At 44.5% G+C, this 14,808-nt stretch overlaps 1 protein-coding gene and 1 pseudogene across 2 annotated transcripts in view; both read left to right on the top strand.

Moving 5' to 3' along the window:
* LOC146833120 (intercellular adhesion molecule 5-like) overlaps window positions 1-14,808 on the top strand; it is a 222,156-nt gene that overhangs the window by 192,035 nt on the left and 15,313 nt on the right. For both annotated transcript variants that reach the window (XM_085600743.1, XM_085600744.1), the window contains one exon: window positions 13,904-14,146. In XM_085600743.1, coding sequence (XP_085456869.1) covers window positions 13,904-14,146 — 243 coding nt within the window. The remainder of the gene's footprint in view (window positions 1-13,903; window positions 14,147-14,808) is intronic.
* LOC146833121 (CCR4-NOT transcription complex subunit 7 pseudogene) lies at window positions 8,442-10,486 on the top strand (annotated as a pseudogene).

Raw genomic sequence — 14,808 nt, 5'->3', positions numbered from 1 at the left:
AGGTGGCAGCAACCATGTGCATTGCATCCCAACGACACGTGGCTGTGGGCCCTTGCTGACCGCTGCCCCCGGCCAACACTGCGGTCGAATAGGTCACACACAATTTTGAATGCAGCCTTGATTTATTTATGGATGATTTGATGTCATTGTACAGGCCTCATCGCAGACTGCATCCCCTTTCATCCCCTTTCAGTCCCTGTGCCACTATGTCTATTCCCCGAGACCCATGGACACTTTCTGGAGGACTTTGGTGGCGACTGAGTCCATGGACTTGGGGTTGTCGTCGCCATCATGGTGGTGATACTGACTTTGTGGCGAAATCGAGGCCGTGCCATTCCACCCCTCCATTTGCTGCTTCCGGATAGCTTCCACCCTCTGCATCATGCCCTGGAGAACACCTTCCACTGTCCCCCGCAACCCTACACAACATACACCTCGGACATTGATGAGCACCCACTCAGGTCGCATGGCCCATCTGACTGCACTGCTAGTCACCGTCCTGTGGCTGGGTGTCTGTGCCGGCCGCAGTGCATCCGGGGCCACTAACTCTGTGCTGGTCATGTCCGGGACCTCTTCTTCTGAGATATTGGATGGCCTCTGAAGCGATGGCCTTGGAGTCATCAACACCATGTGTCCGTGGCCCTGCGCTGTCCGCAGCCTCCGGTCTCAACTGCGGCCCACCAGGGCTCGCACATCAAATTGAGTCCTGACCGGCATGAACCTTGCATCACTGCAGGAGGCACACGCCACCACCGCCAGGACCGACTCCAACTGCAAAATTCCTGTGTCGAAATGGTCGTATTGGCAGACTGACGGAGTTGTCTCCACATGTCATGGATGCCATCTTCTGCCTGATCCCCTGCTCAGCACTCCAGGTGCCACTGACTCAGTGCACCACGAATCATCATCCATTACTGTCTTGGTTATGTACTGTGATGGGTTCACGCAGCACTGTCACCTCAGGCGGTCTGGGAGACCTGGGACGACAATGAAGAAGATGATGCAGGTGCGACCCCCCCCCCCCCTGCAGCTGCATCATGTAGGTCCCGAAGGGACATAATCCTAGACATTCTCTTCACATGAGCGTGCTCAGCTCTGGTGCCCCAGACTCAGCGCACAGCAACTCACAAACACTTCTGTTTGCTCATTGTGTGCTCTCTGGACTTGCTCAGGCTACCTCCATGATGCTCCGCAGTTGTCCTGTAAGGCTGGTGTTGTCTGTTTCATATTCATTGTGTTAACTGTTGTATTTGTTGCCAGCACCAACAACTCCCTGAGGGCTGGCTAGCACCCACCCCACCCCACACACATGCAGCACAGGCGTCACTGTACATGTGGCCCTGCCAATAAAGGGGCAGGGCACACGTGCCCGTAGCCAGTTCGACATGATATCTGCGTGTGTCCCTGTGGTCTTGTTGTATGCATGAGGGCCCTGGGCCCTACGATATTACATTGTGCTGTGTACAGCGGACGCAGACATGTCAACGCAGGCAGCGGGTTAGAGCTTGTACATGTAGCTTTGTCATCACACACTCAATTCGTAAGGGAAGTGGACTGTGCCATCGTACACAGAGCCAACGTGGGTGTGCGACTGATATGCGTTTGCCCCTGGGCGTGGTTCTGTACTTGGAATGTGCATCTGCATGTGTCTCTATGGCAGTGTGGGTCTCCTTTGTGGGGTGTAGGTGGTCCCTGAAGGGTAATGGACACCCACGTATGTTTTCTGTTACGCCTTCCATGGGTTCGGACCACACCTACACCTGTTGGGCCACCTCCTTTTGGCGTTCTGACACCTGGCATTGGTGTGTCATGTGTGGGTCGGGAAGTGTTCTGTGCCAGCCGTGCTTGCGGGTGCTTCATGCTGTGTGGTCTGTTGTAGGGGCTGGGTTCTCCTGTAAGTGGCTTGTCTGCCCTGGTCCTGGTGGTAGGTCACGTGGGATGTCCATGGGCTGTTGTAGGGCGTCGGTGTCGAAGGAGTGGTGGTCGTCTCCGGCATCACTGATAGGTTGACTGGTGTGACCTGCTGGGGGTTTTGTTTGTCCCTCTGCAATGTGAAGGGGAGATGCATGTTTACATTGTGTTGACATTTTTGTTGGCGCAATGTTCTTGTGGACATGCAGACTGTGTGACAATGTACGTCATGCCAGCGCCTCTTGGCCTCATCCATTGGCCTCCTCGACACTCCGTCTGTATTCAAGATGGTCTGCTTGTGGGTCAGTTGCTGGTAGTGTTCTGTCACTTCCGTGACGCGGGTCTTGTTTTCCTGTGGTCTGCACCCCGTCTTCCTCTCCCTCTTCTCCTTGGCCTTCCTCGACCCCGTTGTTCCTTGCTGGTGGTCCGTGGGGCTTGTGGGGTTCGCATTGGCCTCTGCGCTGGGTCAGGGTGCATCCATATTGCTCCGCATTTTGTATTCATTTTGATGTGTTATTTTTGTTGCTTTCATAGTGCATTTTCCCGCCTTACGCTTGGGCTTTGCAGGCCTGTGGCTGGTTTTCACAGCTTTTTGTATCGCGCTTGGCCTCATCGCAGCTTTTTTTGCGTTCGTGTTTCGCAGTTTTGCGGCGTGGCGATGTTTTTAACACGGCCATTTGACGCGTTATCTAGTAACTATCGCATGCTACCGCTGCGTTGTGAATATTTGGTTGGCACAGCGTAATTTGCCCGCAATAGGCTGCGCTGTTGAGAGTTGCGTTAAACTACCCTTGCAGTAGTTATCACACGTTCTTGATAATATGCCCCATTGTGCATTAGGAATAAAGCCTGCTCCAGGAATCTGTGTGCATCCTGCAGTTTATAGCTAAGTGTAAAACGTTCATTCCAAGTTTTTGCTACGGATCTGGCGCCACCAAGTGGCCAGTAGAGAAACATAAAACCAGTAAGTAATTGCCTTACATTCCCTATATATTTAAATGTTTTTGTACCAATATTAGCAAACGGAATAATGCTCATTATGTTACTAAAAATTGCCAGTTTTGACAGGTAACAAAGAGAAGTATCTAAGGTGGGCCCCCAAGATCACCCACTTTGATCAAGTAGGATACACTGGGACCAGGGTAGTTCATTTATAGAGTGCTATGCTGCCTGTTGGTGTAGGTAACCAAGATGAAAGAGAAAAAAATCAACATTTGGAGAGGAGCCATGTCTTAAATCCCTTTTTAAAAGTAAAGAGATTTCTCGCAGGTCTTAATCTTATAGGCAGGGCATTTCACTTCTTTGCATTAAGGGATGATAAACAAATGGCGCAAGCCCTACACATTTTCAAAATAGTCACTACAGCCGAGTGTGATGCTGAAGAGGGAAGTCTCTGGGGTGAATGAGAGAGCCCAAATGTTGCTTCTAAGTACGTAGGTCCCTGCTGTATGAAGGATACATTTGTTTAAAAAAAATCCTTTTTTTAATGGGGAGCCAGTAAAGACTAAGACCAGGTACCATGAAAACCAGGGTAATATGGGTCATCTTCAGTAAAGATAGCATAGTCTGTACATACACAGAAGGAAGTGATCCTGTTGATGTGCCATCTAAATGTTGTCAATAATGATGCCAAATTTGTTTATCTCTGTAACTAGAAAAGGTGAGGTTCTAATCTGCGCGGGCCACCAATTATATTGGTATATTGCCGTTAGAGAATTAGAATGTATACAAGAATTTGATCTAATTTGTATGACATTTGTGTTTTTTATGGATTTTATATCCGAATAAAGATTAATTTGAATTGATTGATTTTAACTCCTCTTCAGTAGAGTCCCTATGATCTGTCAGGCAGAAGGCCCTTTGAGTGTCATCTGCATAAGATTTAAGGGTGACGCCAAATGATCAAAATAAATGGGCTGGGGGGGACGTAGATGTTAAACAGTGCCGGACTTAAGGATGATCCCTGTGGTACGCCTTGCTTCAGTGCAGACGTGCACTGAGAGAAAGACATTTTCTCAAGTTGACTTTTGTCTATCACCTAATCCAAGCCACTGTGTTGCCTCCAGTGTGGCCCTTATGTAGTCTCATTAGCAGGTTGTCATGTCAAATTGTGGGGAAGGCTGCAAAGAGATCTAATAAAATCAGAAGTGCTCTGCCACCTTCGTCAAGCATCCAATGTATGTCATCGATAACAGACAGGAGAGCCATTTCTGTACGGTGCTGTTGTCTGAAACTTGATTGAAATTCTATTTTATTAATAAATAAAGTGGAAAAAAGCCAAGAAATTCGAGAATTTTAGTTGTGGCAGGAAGCAGTAAATATAGGACGACAGTTACTTAGGACCATCTGGTCACTGTATGTTTCTTTAAGAGAAGTAACCACAGTGCTTAATTTGAGCCAGGGGTCTCTGGTGCTCAGCAGCGGCACTCAATTGTCAACACTTCACTTTGCCACAAAATGGCGCTGCTCATCTAGTTTAGAGATAAACTGAATAACGGTTGTTTATGAATACAATATATATAAAAAATGACTAATGCCGACCTACCCAGCCATTCCTTTAGCTGTTGGGACCTGGAATAATCTGAACTGTCAGTTGCAGGTGAGAGAGATGATTAGTAGTTGTATTGGCAGCGATGACAGGGAAGATGGGTGATGCAAGCTGCAGTGGCCTCCTGGTTGGGGCCCTGGCACTTATTATTTTACAAATCAAGCAGTGATAACCATTAGTTGCTTGCAGCCCGTGGACCTATATTTGATAATAAGGATGCATTGCACAATGGGGACAGGACAGAGGAGAATGTGTCTACTATTAGTAAAATCCGCACTGGGCAGATTTCCATAAACTAAACAGATTATACTAAGAAGAGCAATGATATTGTGTTCTCGGGGTTCAGAGATGCACCCCAGACAAGCCGATTTCTGAGGACTTAATTGAGCTTCAGTCAGTCGCAGCTCGCATGACTTGCAGTTGGGCGGGCGGGTGTTAGGGTTGCGCAGGTGTTCGCGCGGGTGGGCTAATTTAACAAATAAAAAATAAAACTTACCTTACCGGGTCCTGCGCCGCCTCCGCTTCTGGCCAGGTCCTGCGTTTTCTTGCAGGTTTCCTTGAACTGGAAGGAGGCTTCCTCCCTCCCCTCCCCTAAGCCAATCACAACGCTGCAATGGTAGCGTTGTGATTGGTGCGTACAGCACCCAGCCAGACGCCTGTAGGGAGGCCATTTTCTCTATGTAGGCTGCATGCAGAGTGCGCATGACTGGTTTAGTCTGCCACAGCGGGTATGCAGGGAGTTTATAGAGGTGGGAAGCGGTGTGGCCTCTTATTTTAAGGGTGCCTAACAGAGTGGGCAGGTCTGGCTCATGGGGGGGTTTCAGTTTACTCAGCACTCTTGAGTCGTAGGAATCCGTTGAAGCCAATATTAGGTAGATTAAAGTTGTTTTGTAGAGTGGAAAAGGGGATTGGAATTGGCATGGGTTCTGAGACTGAGTCTAGTATTTATACCCTTTTGAGCACATGTGTACAAAAAAAGTGTTTTCCCATCCAGTCTAACTGAGCGGTTATGCCATAAGGAGGCTTAGGTCGAGCAACATGTTCGATTTTGTAAGTGTTTTTCAGGGAGAAGAAGTGATTTTGCAGTATCCAGTATAATTTGGTTGAAGTGTAAGAGAGGGAGTTTCGAGACATTGTGGACTGTGAGTCCAGAGCTAAGGGGAAGTGGTGCGAAGATGTGGGCCTTAATATTAAGCCATGGAGGAGGGTTAGGTTCTTTTGTTTTCAGCCACCACACACCCTGAGCAATCAATTTAGTAGTCTGGGATGTTTGTACCTCCAGAGATTTTATTCCTCTAGGATTTTCATGGAGATTACCATATGAATTCAGAGATAGTGATGTCCATAGACTTAAAGAAGGCTGTGGACAAGGACACCGGATGCATGCTGGATTTGAAAGTAACCAGGGGAGCTATCATCATCTTCACCAAACCCACTTGACCCCACCATGTGATGTTTCTAGGGGACCATGTGGAAAGGAGATCTTTCATTTTGGTCAGTATAGTTGCTCGTTCAGTGCAACAGTGTTTGAGGTCTAGGGATAACCACACATCCAGGTATTTGCTGGCCAAAGGTTGCCACTTTAGGCTTGATTGCCCAATTTCCACGGCCATGCGGTGGACATTTAGGGGGAGTACTTCTGTTTTGTCTTTATTAAGAGAATTGCCTGCAACCTGTGAATATCTGTTTATTTCATTCATGATGATTGGAATGGCTAGCAGGGCATCCTAGTTGAACAGTAGTATGTTGTCCACAGAAAGCAGCAACTACTTGTCTTCCAAAAGCGAAGTTGATGCCCGGGATCCTTAGGTTGTTCCTAAAGTAAGTGATGAGTGATTTAAAGACCAATAGGAAAAGTAATGGGGAAATGCGGCATCCTTAGCGGGCACCTTGGGAGATGGGGAAAGATTGGGATACGTGACCACTGACTCTTACCCTAGCTGTTGGGTCTGCATAGAGAGCCATGTTCATGTGTATAAAGTCATCGCCCAGGTGGTATTTGTGTAGGATGGCATGTAGAAAAGGCCAGACACGTAATACATTTTTTGCTGACACATTTTGCTTTCGCAAGCTCGTTTGAAAGCCAAAATGGTGATGGCCGTGTATGACAAATCCTTATAAGTTTGGGTGGCGATATAGTAGCTAGTTTAGCATGGCACTTCCGGTTGACAGATGAGGTGCCGTACCACATTTCCTGCGTCAAAAGATTCCATTTTGTTCCATTGGAGTCTAAGGACATTTGGCAACTTATTCCTTTCTCAGAGGCGGGTACCAGCACTTCCTCTGGTGGGCTCAGACCTTCTAATGCATACAATACCAGGCAAGATCTCACAGATGGCAGCCTTCTCTCAGCAGTCAGTGCTACATCTACCTTGGAATCAATCTCAATCTGATAAAAACTCAAGTTAATGAAGGAATTAGTTCCACCAGCAGAGTTCCTGCAAAAATGATTTACTGGATTTATCCTGTGCCCTCAAACTGTCTTGTGGTTTAACAAAAATGGGGTGACCCTGTGTTCCTCAGAACCTGGGTATATATTGGTAAACAAAGAGTGGTTCTGTCGGGGTTTATCGGCTATTGTTCAGCGCACTTAGTGTCACATGTGTATCACAATTTTACTTTTAACATCAGTATCTCAAACGCCTAGAGAAAGAAAACCTTTTCAAACAATAAACACATGACTCAAAATTGCTGTCTACTGTTTATGTTTTATCTGAATTAAATCATTCATATACATTCACATATGTAGTAGTTCAAGGCTAACGAACAAGTTGAAAAATTCCCTGTGGACTAAAAGGCTTCAAATGACTCCATTCAATATCTATGCTATCACTCGATGTTACCTTTCATACTTGGAACACCTCCATAAGGAATACAGAAAAGTTTTTTGATAAAAAAATATATAAGTTTAATAAAGATTCTAGATTAAAAATCACAGTGTCAAATCATCAAGTTGAATGCATAATAAAAACATTTCAGAATCACACAGTGCCCTCAGGCAATTAAAAAGCATAATCAAAATACATAAATCCTACATAGAGAAACTCATAATTATGACAAGAATCAAATGCTACATGGAAGGATCATAGATGAGGCAAACAAACTATGCCTTTGCAAGGTTAATATGAGAGTATTATAAACAAGGCAAGGGACAATGGATTCTGGCCTCTTTGCTTCTTGTCCCAGTTCAAATTTAACAAAGCTTTATGCGTTGACGCGTTTCGGTGGGACCAACCCGATAATGCCACCTTCTTCAGGACTTAGCAAAATAATATTTCTTCCTTTTGTTTCTTAGTTTCAATCAGTGTATGGAACAAAACATAAACATTTTACAATTAAAAAAACATTTTTACCACACAATGCATGCAACAGTACTATGTTGTACACAAAACTGTTTTGTCTACCTAAGCATTTTGTCAAGGTATTAAAGAGCCATCTTTTACGCATTACATATATTTTAGGGCGATATTATATGATAGAACATCCTGATCACAATTACATTTTGGGAAAAGCAACAAGTACATTTTGCACCCATATATTTCCTATAAAGGTGTTCCTTTATCCACATGCTTGCTACTCACACAACTCAACCACAATATATACAGCTCATAGACTGTGAAGGTATATTATTAATTGTTATATTATTTTAAATCTAATTTTGTATGATTTAATCTAGGCACCCATTTCTCTAAGGACGCCAATCTATATATTAGTGGTGCCTTCTATGATTCGATTATATTGCCCACACTATATTAGTATACTAATTTGTGAGTAACCATTACCTTGATTTAGCTTCTGCTATCTCAGTATATTTAGTAGATCTGATTAGTCGGACCGGAAACCAGCTTAAAAGGCACATGCCTGTTGGATTAATAAATACAAGCCTGAATGAGAAAAAACCATCCATAGGGTGGATGCATTACCATAATTAAGGTAAAGTCTTTCTGTGGTCCTCACCTTTACATATGTGATGAGAAAGGCCATGTCTCAATCACCTATGTTTTATGTTAAAAGCAACTGTGTCTTTGATTATGAAGGTGCTCCAAGTATGAAAGGTAACATTGAGTGATAGCATAGATATTGAATGGAGTGATTTGAAGTCTTTTAGTCCAAAGGGAATTTTTCAACTTGTTCGTTAACCTTGGTGCTCTGTCTCTTTGGACTCTTCGAGCCCCTCTCCTTGTTTTCAAGGTAGATCAAGGCTGTCAACATATGGTGAAATATTTACACTTAATGGTGATCATGTGACATATGTGCTCAGTGCTCAACAATTGTGCAATATATACAGAGTGATCAAAACCTATGTATATGTGGAGGATAGGCCAGATAATTATGGAAATCCAATGGCTCTGTTAGCTAATAATGTTCCTTTTGATAAGCAGAGCCTTGGTCAATCTGGGCCTTGCGTGGTCGTCGACGTTTCAACCCATAATGTGCTCCATTCAGTAGTCACGTTGGGTCTTCATCAGGACAGGACGTGGGGAGGACAGTGACAGCCCAAGTTGAACCAGGCAGGGTCCTGGTTACGTATGCAGTAAATGTGGCCTGGAGGTAGAATCAGGGTGGGACCAGGCATCGAAATTCTAGAAAAGTACAGGAGGAATCGGTACTGTGGTGGAGGGCAAACAGGCATCCGTCCTGTATTGACGCTGCGATCAGTCAGTCAAGCTGTCTTGTGGCAGGTATGAGTAGCTTATTGATTAAATCCATGTGTTCAACTACTCACTTTCCAATTGGGCAGACTGCCTGTTCTGGTACTCGCAGCCTCTAAACACTGAACATCACACATATTATGCTCAAGAAGTGAGGTGTGAGGTTACCAGATGGCTCCATGTCACCAGGGACACCATACTACAATCATGTTTTTTCATTTAACAAACCAACGAATTCTGGAAATTGTTGTTGAGGTCTGAATTGAATACACTACATTAGAATAATGAGGAATCACCAGTTAATCACAACATAAAATCTTGCAAAAACAAACACATTTCTGATCACACGACGCAATGTACAGCTGGTTACAACTAAGGGTGGGTGGTAAACGCTGTTCCTCCGGCAGAGCTTTCAGAGTTTTGACCACTCTGCACTGCACTTATAGCGCCGGAGTTTCAGAAAAACTCATCCTAATGCCATGTGGCAGAGTTTTTTCTTGTGCACGGTTTGCAAATGGTAAGTTGGCAGGTGCCAGGGAGAAAATCTACGTGATCGGCAAAGAGAAGCAGCACCTTCTGGTGCACCATGTGGTGCTGTTCATGGTGATTTTACAGTGCAGGACAAACTCCTGGCACTACAAATCAGTGCGAGCAGCGCATCGTATGGCATCTCTGCCACCCGCAGAACCGATTATCAATATCAGCTTCTGCACTGTAACATGGACTTACAGAAAATAATACAGCTAGGGCTTACATTCATGAATGAGAAAGAGGAATTTACCCAAGGAACCCGAACGTGGCAGTTTCATTTTAAATTTAATTTAACAGAGGGCATGTATGCACAGGATTCTATAGAGTTGCTGATGTCATCGGGTATTCAATTTGAGAAACATGAAGGTGAAGGAATTGAAGCTCTGCTCTCTTCTGGGGTGCTAACGACATCAGGAGTGATGCTATGTGAAGGGGTGAAGTGGCTTTCATTTCATAGTGGGTATGATTTTGCTTCCTGATCACAATCCTGACCAATTCCAATTTGCCAGAAGTAGAAATAGACTTCTTTGAAATCCTTCGACTGTTTTTCCCCATTATCTATGATGTGAAGTACCTCATGAAGAGCTGCAAAAACCTCGAGGGTGGATTGCAGGAATTCGCAGAGCATCTTGAACTAGAATTTTTAGGACCACTACATCAAGCAAGATCAGATTCTCGACTGGCTGCATCGGCCATTTTCAAAATGAGAGAAATGTTTTTAGAAGATCATATTGACAATGCCAAATATTGCGGCCATGTGCATGGCTGGGGCTCTGGTTCTTCGCATGTAGAAAATGGTACAGGAAATGCATACGAAGAAGAAGCCAACAAGCAGCAGTCATGACATGGAAGGGAAAATGGATTTTCCTGACTACACTAACTTGTTTATATGTTTTATATCTGGTTAAATTACTTGAGCAATGAGGCTTGCTTTGCTTTTTCAGCACATTTTATTTTCTGCCTTTCTGTCTTCTGTGGTATGTGCATTCTGAACCCAGATTCCCAAATGGAGGCAGAAGACGTTCTGGGTTACATGCAGCCTGAGCCTCGGCCCATCTGTAAATTAGGAGATGTGGGGCTAGTGTGGCAGAAGAAAGGGGAGTGCTCTGAGAAATGTGCCCAGTAGGTCTCAGTCCTCATCCAAAGCTAACTCGACCCGACTGCCTTTGCTGTCTTTCTTTCTTTCTTTCTTTCTTTCTTTCTTTCTTTCTTTCTTTCTTTCTTTCTTTCTTTCTTTCTTTCTTTACTATGATGCTCTGTAACTGAAGCACCTAAGAGAATTTCACTTTCATCTTAAACAAGATTTGTTTGCTGTACCATGAGAGCGCGAACAGCTTCTTTGGTTTCATCCTGTTACCAGGACCGGCTTTCAGGCAGTGCGACCTGTGCGACTGCGCGCTGATCTGGAAGGGGGAACTGACCTGGAGGGGGGGGGGGGGGGGTGCTGACCTCGAGGGGGGAACATTGACTTAGAGGGTAGGGCACTGACCTGGGGGTGGGCACAGACCTAGAGGGGGGGGGGGTGCTGACCTCGAGGGGGGAACATTGACCTGGAGGGGAGGCACTGACCTAGAGGGTGGGGCACTGACCTGGGGGTGGGCACAGACCTAGAGGGGGAGCTGACCTCGAGGGGGGCCACTGACCTAGAGTGGGGGGCACTGACCTAGAGGGTGGGGCACTGACCTGGAGGGGGGCACAGTCCTAGAGGGGGGAGCTGACCTCGAGGGGGGGCACTGACCTAGATGGCGGGGCACTGACCTAGAGGGGGGCACTGACCTCAGGAGGGGTACGGTGTTAAGCAGTAACACAGGATTTAAAAGTACTTTCTGCAGATTTCCTTGTACGCCCAGGTTTCAGGCAGCAATTAAAATGTCATTATTACTCTTGTGATTAGCGTTCACGCTAAAGAGAGAGATCAGAGTTTTGTCCAGTGGCAGTTTTGACTCACAGTAAAGTAGTGAAGAGGGTTAATATGCCTGCTTCAAAAAACAGATCAGTATTTTATGGAGATAGCTGAGTGGATTACTAAAGCCAGCCTATACCAGCGCTTTAAAACAAATAAAATGTATTTGAGAGAGGGCTATGGAGTGATGAGGGACACTTTTGCAGGGTAGTAGTGAGGGAATCCATGGAGGATATCATATGGGGGTGGTGACCAAAATAGATTGTAGTACAGGGTGCCTACAGCGCTAAAGCAGCTTGTATTCCAGCAGTGTTCACCCTAATTGTATTTTTTTATTTGAACACATCCTATTTATTCTGTCCTTCATTTGTGGACTTCACAAGTCCATGATGTTATGATAAGAGCACAAATTAATTATTTGTACTGTATACAGAATACATTTGAAAGATAAATTCCTGTTGCTACAAAGGCTTGTTAAATATTTTGCAATTGCAAATGGCAGTTTTGTTCTTCAGACTGGCAACTAGGTGTAACACAACTGTATGATATGTATGGGTATGTGTGTATGTGTGAGTGTATATATATGAGTGTAATTAAACAAAATTCAAATTAAATATATAAATATATACATGGTAAAGTACTTTATTTTTAATCATGCGTTGTATTCGGACAGAGCAATTCTGAAGAAATACATCTTGGTCCTGATAGTTAGATAGCACTTGCCTATAGAGCTGTATTACCCCTTTTAGTCCTTGCATTTGTGTGTCTCGTTGTACCACCTAAACTCTAATGTTTTTAGGGGTGTTGAATGCTTCATTGAGAAAGTACACGCATAGCATGCTGTCTTGGTCACCTGCGTACAGTTCTTTTGGCAAGCCTCCCTGATTGTTTACCAAACTGATCAATGGCTTAGTACTTTATCTTCTTTTGTGTTTCATGAATCTACTGCATTTGTAACTGAGTAACCCTTTCAAATAAATAAAGAAAACCTTTTGCAGAATGGAGGATATTTGTTTTTAAAGCTTCTGTAAATAAAGGCTTAGAATGTTTTCCTTCTATCCTGGTGTCTAGTGCGCTTTCTGCTCCCACGAGGCAGGTAAATTGGGTTAAAATCCCCAGACTGAATTAGGCCATAGTGAGAGGGCAATGTCCTGGCCCATGACTGGGGCAGTGCTTTCATTGTGATACCATGATGGATCACCCTCCTGCGGTGACCTCCAAGCAGGGATCCATTTTGCAGTGGTAACATCTCATCCAGATCGTTCTCGGAGGGCTAGGCTGTGCTCCCAACACCAATGAAACTGAATGCCACCAGAGCCTTCAGGTTCCAGCTGTTTTCACTGCCACCGCCGCTGAATTAAAATAAAAAATATATCAGGGTGCAAGGTAAGCTTTTCCCTAACAGCCTGAAATGGAGGCCAGAAAAGGAAATTAGTCTGGAGAAGTAGTCTGGGGAATGTGAACCTTGTGTTCTCTACAGTAAAGGGGTCAGAAAGCTGTGGTGGGGCCAAAATAGTGTAGCAGGAAGTGCTACAGTTTTGGAAGTTGTGGGTGCTGTGATTAGGGGAAAGAAGAGTTCTCATACCTGTTGTCAATGCGATGTATATATTTTAAAGTCACCCCCACTTATCACATCACGCTTGTTGTCACTTTTCTATGTGAGCACTTGAACTATATATTTTTTGCATACTTTCATAAATTAAATAACAAACATTATCTCTGACTGACGTGTCCCTGGTTACACTACCTATTGCTCCCTAAGATATCCAGTATCGATCGAAACTTAAACCCATTTTACCTTAATCTGATGTTGCCCTTGGGTCCCATTTTTTGGAACAATTTTTGGCCACATAAGAACCACTGTTTCCTGAAACAATATTCCACCCCAGGTTCACTTATTGAGGTACCCATGGTTTTCTTATTATACTTTAGTAAAACTAGGCAATTTCTAGTGAGTGTACATGCAGTAAAAATAATTAATAAATAATTCCTATTTGTAAAGTGCGAACATATCACCCCCTTAAGGGTTTGAATTCACTGGGAGCTGTCAGGGAGATTAAGTGAGCTACTGCCCAGAGTTACATGATGCTGAGCTGAGCTGCCATCGGCACCAAGTATCGCACCATGAACTCTGAGCTCTGGAGTCATCTGCTCTGGCCACTGCACCACATCTCCCCCTTTCTCCCTTTCTCTAGTCTGTTGAGAAGTGGTCCATTTGGAAATTAGTATAAATAAGAGGAGCTGTGATATTGTGAGAAATTGTGTAAAGTAGAAAAGAGATTTGTTCCAGTGGGGAGTAGTTCTATATCTATATGAAAGTGTTCTGGTGTCATGAGCTCTCCATTGGTCTAATTTCAGATAGACCTGAATTTACAGACTCCCTGTGCCCAAGCCATCTAACATGGATCGAGGGAACACCAGCCACATTCTCCTGCAGAGCTAATGGAAATCCTGTCCCACACATTGAGTGCACCAAAGATGGTAGCAAGTATGCAGTCGGAGACTGGCCGAGAGTTGAACGGCATGCTTCCGGCTCCTACCAGTGTATTGCTACCAACAAACACGGCGTCGAGGTCAAGGCTGTAATGGTAACTGTTGAATGTGAGTTGACAACACAATTTACCTGCTTGTACTCATGTCCACAGAGATGTGGTGTATCGAGAGATGTGGCTAATAGAAGGAAGTATGGTTTTACTAGGTGGCTCTCTTGTTATTGCTTCATCATTTGATTAGCTTGTGTGATCCTGCTCAAATCACTTCATCAAATAGTGCTTCATTACCAATTTCTGCCCTACTGGCAGCACTTAGAAACAGTTATGTGCTATTTGTAAGCAATTTTGTGATAAAATATCATGTATGTCGTTTAGTCATGCATTAATTGTTGCAGCTGAGCATATAAATATGTACTAGGATGCAATGAAGTTAAAGTAAATGACTTATGAAACATAAAAATATTAATACAATATGTAATGTTTAAAACAAAATCAAAGGGCCTCATTTATGGAGTTTTGGCGTAGAGCAGTGAAGCAAGTCACCTTCCTGCGCTGCCCTACGTCAAAGTGAAAGAGCAGGAATGCATCATATTTATTCAATGTGGTGCATTCCTGTCCTTTCCCCCTGCGCTGGTGCCATTTCAGCAGCCTGGTGCCAACGTAGGCACCCTTGCACCATAGTGCCGTGTTTTGGAAAACGAGGCATCAGTTGTGAGGCCTGCCAGTGGCGTAGCAAGGGCGGGGCGGTCCGCCCCGGGTGGCACGAGTTTT

This window comes from Triturus cristatus, chromosome 4_2, assembly GCF_964204655.1.
Source record: "Triturus cristatus chromosome 4_2, aTriCri1.1, whole genome shotgun sequence".
Lineage (NCBI taxonomy): Eukaryota > Metazoa > Chordata > Amphibia > Caudata > Salamandridae > Triturus > Triturus cristatus.
Note: the sequence above shows the minus strand (reverse complement) of the source record. Positions and strands in the feature narration are given on the sequence as shown.